Here is a 7,500-nt window from a genome sequence, read left to right as displayed (position 1 = left end):
GAGAGAGAGAGAGAGAGAGAGAGAGAGAGAGAGAGAGAGAGAGAGAGAGAGAGAGAGAGAGGTATATATATTTATACATACAGCATATAAGTGTATATATAGTATATATAAAATGTCAGTGCATAAGAATGTTAGTTTGTTGCAGTGATTCACGTCGAGAAACCTTTATACCTATATTAAATTCTTTCTAGTTGCCCGAAAAAAAGGATAACGGGAGATTATTTTTACTTTAACGCTTTTATCATTCATATCATTGCATAGTTTATTTATTTCCTTATTCCTTTCTTCATTGGGCTATTTTCCCTTTTGGTGCTCTGAGGCTTATAGAATCCTAATTATCCAACTAGGTTTGGAAAAGCTAACAGTATTAATAATAGCAATTATTATATAGCCTTTAATTTTTTTTTTTTTTTGATGAACAAAGGCCAATTGTCAGACCAACCAACTTCTTTTACTAGCCCATACCTGAATAAGAAAAGGGAGAATTGACATGAATGTTTTTTTTTTTATCAGCATAACTCACTAAAAGTAATTACTGATGCATACTAGCCAAGGTTGGTTTCATTTAAATAAAATTATTTAAATCGATTTAAACCACAGTAAAGAAATCATGATATAAATTATTTTTTATTTTTTGTATTCTACCAGTTTTTTTTTTTTTTTTTTTTTTTTTTTTTTTTTTTTTTTTTTTTAGCTGTAGCATAGTGGCTTAACCTCTCGCGTGACTTGGCAGAGATTGTGCTGACTGTTCCCGGGCAATTATTTCCAGCAGTAGTAGGAGTTGAAAGATTTTTTTTTTCTAACTTTTAAAAAGAGAAAACTTCCAAACTAGTTTACCATGTTTAAAGGTGTGAAGGCCGCTCATGAATGGCAGAGGTAAGGGACAGTGACATTATCCTATCGAGCAGGACAATGCCCCAGAGACTGACCATATATACATATGATCAGCACCCAAGGTCCTTCGCCACCCAAGCTAGGACAAGGCAATGGCTGGTGATGACTCAGCAGATAGACCTATAGGCTCCCCCAAACCCATCCCTCCCTCCTTAGCTCACAAGGATGGTGAGGCTGCAGCGACAGAAGAAACTAACGAGTCTGAGTGGGACTCGAACTCCAGTTTGGCGTTCACCAGTCCCGGACGTTACCACCTCGGCCACCACAGCATATATTATGTATTATAATAAATGAACAATCCCTGGTTACTAGCTATAACTTTTTTTTTCTTTCTGTAAACTTGATGTTCTGAAGAATTTAATTTTTGTTGCAATTATAAACATTTTAAAGGTATTGATTTTTTTTTATCAGCATTAATAGGAATTACATGTTTTGTTGCTAATACAGTACGTCCTTAATATGTTTTTAGTTTTATTTCTTACATTGTACTTTCTATTAAGATAATATTCTTGTATATTTGTATTTGTGTTTGATTGCAGGTCTACTTGTTGTTCTGTGTATTTATATACTAGTTATTATAACTTGTCCACTTTAATTAACCGTTTTACCCCCAAAGGACGTACTGGTACGTTTCACAAAACTCATCCCTTTACCCCCATGGACGTACCGGTACGTTCTTGCAAAAAAATGCTATTTTTTTTTTTTTGCATATTTTTGATAATTTTTTGAGAAGCTTCAGACATTTTCCAACCTGACCTCTCTATGATGAAAATTAAGGCTTTTAGAGTAATTTAGAAAAAATATACTGCAAAATGTGCTTAAAAAAAATTAACCCCTCGGGGTTAAGGGCTGGAAATTTTCAAATACCTGGGGGTAAAAAGGTTAAATCATTAGTCTGCATTATGGTTTTTAAAAGAAAAATTCATCTTGGGTAATGTTTGATAAACTATGGTTTCATTCAACATCGATCAAGTTTAATACAAGTAAATACCATCATAAGACTGAAATAAAATAATCAACAGCAGCAAGTAAGTATTATTGAAAAAAATATATATTTAATTAAAAAGTCGATTTAAATAAAAAAATCTGATTTAAATCAAATAAACATATTTTCTTTTTATGTTTTAAGAAAAAATCAGGATTTGTTTCAACCTTAAATTATTACTGGCAAAAAGATGCCTTATAGCGATGTCTTTATCCTCTGCCTATTTTCCAGACAGTCAGAAAGCAAGGTAAAATGTTTGTATCAATAATGCAAATTATATGATTATCAATAACGAGGAAAAAAACGAATATTTTTTTGTCATTTTTCAGACGAAAAATGGACGAAATGTTTTTAGTACATTTATGTCTGTCTTTGCAATGTCATATGTGAACAATGATCTCAAATAAATAATTGCACCAATTTCTCTTTTTGCAGATCAGTTGATTTGTGAGGGGTGTATGGTCCTTGGTCTAAATCACCCATATTTAAGTCTGTGCACTTGCTGAGCAACACAGAGGTCAGTGAACTATCCTAGATACTCTGCGATAGCTACGAGAGTTGATGAGGGGCTCCTGAAAAAAAGTAGAAGAATACATGCTACTAAGTGACTCTTAGAATGTCTAGAAAACACCCTGAGATTACGAGTGGTCAAGAATAGAATTTGAAAGGACAGTGAAAGAGCCCAAATTGTGATTGATAAATCTTGAGGCTCCAGAAGATTTCACAGAATTGCTGTTGCTAATGAAACTTTGGAGGTTATGAACATAGTTAAGGATTTCAGGAGCTGAAGAAGGAATTTTCCTGTTCAGAAAGATTTCTTCAAATTGACGAAGAAACAAAATGTTCCTGTGGGATTGTAATAAAGGTTGAAAAGGCCCAATAGATGCTAGGCCTGATAAGCTTCAAAAAGTTCCATTGTTATAGAGAACCACAAAGGTTTCGAGGAAGCATCAAGGTTTTTTTTTACTGGAAGACCACAGAAATAAATAAAGAAGCCTGAAATTAATGTGAAAACCCATACTAAAATTCATAAAACCCCTATAGGAAACCCAAGGGCTACTGAAGGAAACCCAAAAATTGTATGATAACCTAATCTAAAGAAAAAAAAAGCCAAGAAAAGGAGTTAGAGAATGACGTCTCGGTCACTAGACTCAGGACTATCGCAGATGACACACCTTCCTTCAACACCACGCTGGAAGCATGTCCAGAGGCGACATGCCTTGTTTACTGTCTTCAGCATTTGTATTATCTTCCTCTATTTCCAAAATGATACCTTAAGGCTTACAGTGCCTTTTAATTTATCTATATATGAAGGAGAAACTACAAATCCTAATGTGAATAGCACTAGGAAAGTAGATGGAACAACTGAGGCAAAACGTACGTCATCTGGCTACAAAACCATTGTTATTTACACAAAATTCTTTTCGGGTTCGTGGTCAAAGTACTTGAGGTATGGGCGCATAGACCTGGCTAATCACGGATGTCCGGTGCATCAATGCCGCTTTAGTTTCGACAAGGACAAGGCCTCTAGCGCGGATGCCGTCGTCTTTCATGGGGTCGATTTTAACCCTAATGATGTCCCGAAAATACGTCATCGTCACCAACGCTACATATGGTTAATCGTGGAAGCTCCCAGTCTTTATAAGAATATGACAGCAGTAAAGCCCCCCAAAACGCCTGGAATTTTCAACTGGACTGCGACATACAATAGGAAATCGGATATCCTGATCTCTTATGGTGCACTTCTCCCCAAAAAAGGTGAGATTTTGATTAGTGTATGGGATTATTATGGTGAAAAATTGCTCTTTATGTGTACTGATATTTCCAAGACAACACCATAAAATAACATCATATTCTTTGTAACATTTTGATGGAAGCGTAATTCTTATTTGATAGTGAAATTCTATAGTTATACTGTTTCATTTTAAGACTTTATGGTTCAATATAAATTTTGGTTACAGGTGGCCCTCTACCGGATACCTTATACCCCTTGGACTTGAAAAGCCTTACTTACAAAAATTACACAGAAGCTTTGGCTCAGAAAATGAAACTTATCAGAGAGGCTAATGGAACGCTAGGTCTGGAAGACCTGTTGGCCAAGCTAAGAGGAGGAAGGAAGGAAATTTCAGCCAATATAACACGCAAAAGTGAGGGAATTCATTGGGCCAACAGCACGGAAGTTGAAGAATTGTCCGAATTATACCTAAACTCTTCTTTTTACTCTCGCCCGAAACTCGTCGCCTGGATGGTGTCCCACTGCTATACACTGTCTGGTAGGATACATTTGTTTTCAGTCAAAAGGTGACTAGACCCAAGATCCACCCAGACTAGACCCAGGATTCACACAGACTAACCCTGAGACTAGACCCAGTATCCACTCAGACTTACTACTTAGACTAGATCCAGGATCCACTCAGACTAACTACTTAGACTAGAACCAGTATCCACTCAGACTAGACTCAGGAAACACTCACACTAGATCTAGGATCCACTCAGACTAACCACTTAGAGTAGACCCAGGATCCACTCAGACTAACTACTTAAAATAGATCCTGGATCCACTGAGACTAGAACCAGTATCCACTCATACTAGACCCAGGAAACACTCACACTAGATCTAGGATCCACTAAGACTAACCACTTAGACTGGACCCAGGATCCACTCAGACTAACCACTTAAACTATACCCATGATCCACTCAGCCTAACCACTTAGACTAGACATAGGATCCACTCAGATTAACCATTTAGAGTAGACCCAGGATCCACTCAGAGTAATCACTTAGATTAGCCCCAGGATCCAATTAGACTAGACCCAAGATCATCTCAGACTAACTACTTAGACTTGATCCAGGATCCACTCAGACTAACCATTTAGACTAGACCCAGGATCCACTCAGATTAACTACTTAGACTAGATCCAGGATCCAATCATGCTAACTGCTTAGACTAGATCCAGGATCCACTCAGACTAACCACTTCGACTAGACTCAGAATCCACTCAGATCAACCACTAAGAGTAGACCTGGAATCCACTCAGACTAACCACTTAGACTAGACCCATGATCATTCAGACTAACCACTTAGACTAGCTCCAGGATCCATTCAGACTTAACCACTTAGTGTTGAGTAGACCCAGGATCCACTCAGACTTAACCATTTAGAGTAGACCCAGCATCTACTCAGACTAACAATTTAGACTAGACCCAGGATCCACTCAGACTAACTACTTAGACTAGATCCAAGATCCACTCAGGCTAAACACTTAGACTAGATCCAGGATCCACGCAGACTAACCACTTAGAGTAGACCCAGGATCCACCCAGACTAACCACTTAGACAAGACCCAGGATACACTCAGACTAACCACTTGGACTAGACCCAGGATCCACTTAGACTAGACCCAGGATACACTCAGACTAACTACTTAGACTAGATCCAGGATCCACACAGACTAGAACCAGTATTCACTCAGACTAGACCCAGGAAATACTCAAACTAGATCTAGGATCCACTAAGACTAACCCCTTAGACTAGACCCAGGATCCACTCAGACTAACCACTTAGACTAAACCCAGGATTCACTCAGACTAACCACTTAGAGTAGACCCAGCATCTACTCAGACTAACAATTTAGACTAGACCCAGGATCCACTCAGACTAACTACTTAGACTAGATCCAAGATCCACTCAGGTTAAACACTTAGATTAGATCCAGGATCCACGCAGACTAACCACTTAGAGTAGACCCAGGATCCACCCAGACTAACCACCTAGACAAGACCCAGGATCCACTCAGACTAACCACTTAGACTAGACCTGGGATCCACTCAGACTAACCGCTTAGACTAGACCCAGGATCCACTCAGACTAACCACTTAGACTAGACCCAGGATCCACTCAGACTAGAACCAGTATCAACTCAGACTAGACCCATGAAACACTCACACTAGATCTAGGATCCATTAAGACTAACCACTTAGACTAAACCCCGTATCCACTCAGACTAACCCCTTAAACTAGACCCAGGATCCACTCAGACTAACCGCTTAGACTAGACCCAGGATCCACTCAGACTAACCACTTAGTCTAGACCCAGGATCCACTCAGACTAGAACCAGTATCCACTCAGACTAGACCCATGAAAGACTCTCACTAGATCTAGGATCCATTAAGACTAACCATTTAGACTAGACCCAGGATCCACTCAGACTAACCGCTTAGACTAGACCCAGGATCCACTCAGACTAACCAATTAGTCTAGACACAGGATCCACTCAGACTAGAACCAGTATCCACTCAGACTAGACCCATGAAACACTCACACTAGAACCAGTATCCACTCAGACTAGACCCATGAAACACTCACACTAGATCTAGGATCCATTAAGACTAACCGCTTAGACTAGACCCAGGATCCACTCAGACTAACCGCTTAGACTAGACCCAGGATCCACTCAGACTAACCGCTTAGACTAGACCCAGGATCCACTCAGACTAACCGCTTAGACTAGACCCAGGATCCACTCAGACTAACCGCTTAGACTAGATCCAGGATCCACTCAGACTAACCACTTAGTCTAGACCCAGGATCCACTCAGACTAGAACCAGTCTCCACTCAGACTAGACCCATGAAACACTCACACTAGATCTAGGATCCATTAAGACTAACCGCTTAGACTAGACCCAGGATCCACTCAGACTAACCACTTAGACTAGACCCAGGATCCACTCAGACTAACCAATTAGACTAGACCCAGGATCCACTCAGACTAACCGCTTAGACTAGACCCAGGATCCACTCAGACTAACCACTTAGTCTAGACCCAGGATCCACTCAGACTAGAACCAGTATCCACTCAGACTAGACCCATGAAAGATTCTCATTAGATCTAGGATCCATTAAGACTAACCACTTAGACTAGACCCAGGATCCACTCAGACTAACCACTTAGACTAGACCCAGGATCCACTCAGACTAACCGCTTAGACTAGACCCAGGATCCACTCAGACTAACCGCTTAGACTAGACCCAGGATCCACTCAGACTAACCACTTAGACTAGACCCAGGATCCACTCAGACTAACCGCTTAGACTAGACCCAGGATCCACTCAGACTAACCACTTAGTCTAGACCCAGGATCCACTCAGACTAGAACCAGTATCCACTCAGACTAGACCCATGAAAGACTCTCACTAGACCCAGGATCCATTAAGACTAACCACTTAGTCTAGACCCAGGATCCACTCAGACTAGACCCATGAAACACTCACACTAGATCTAGGATCCATTAAGACTAACCACTTAGACTAAAACCAGGATCCACTCAGACTAACCACTTAGACTAGACCCAGGATCCACTCAGACTAACCACTTAGACTAGACCCAGGATCCACTCAGACTAGAACCAGTATCCACTCAGACTAGACCCATGAAAGACTCTCACTAGATCTAGGATCCATTAAGACTAACCACTTAGACTAGACCCAGGATCCACTCAGACTAACCACTTAGACTAGACCCAGGATCCACTCAGACTAGAACCAGTATCCACTCAGACTAGACCCATGAAAGACTCTCACTAGATCTAGGATCCATTAAGACTAACCACTTATACTA

At 40.1% G+C, this 7,500-nt stretch overlaps 1 protein-coding gene across 1 annotated transcript in view; it reads left to right on the top strand.

The window, feature by feature from the left end:
• Positions 1–7,500, top strand: part of LOC137648204 (glycoprotein 3-alpha-L-fucosyltransferase A-like) — a 42,373-nt gene that overhangs the window by 17,484 nt on the left and 17,389 nt on the right. Inside the window, exons 2-3 of the mRNA XM_068381129.1 lie at positions 2,315–3,637; positions 3,841–4,152. Of these exons, the coding sequence (XP_068237230.1) occupies positions 3,010–3,637; positions 3,841–4,152 (940 nt within the window). The 5' untranslated portion in view covers positions 2,315–3,009. The remainder of the gene's footprint in view (positions 1–2,314; positions 3,638–3,840; positions 4,153–7,500) is intronic.

This window comes from Palaemon carinicauda, chromosome 10 (genome assembly GCF_036898095.1).
Source record: "Palaemon carinicauda isolate YSFRI2023 chromosome 10, ASM3689809v2, whole genome shotgun sequence".
In the NCBI taxonomy this organism is placed as follows: domain Eukaryota; kingdom Metazoa; phylum Arthropoda; class Malacostraca; order Decapoda; family Palaemonidae; genus Palaemon; species Palaemon carinicauda.
This window is presented reverse-complemented; position numbering and strand designations above follow the sequence as displayed.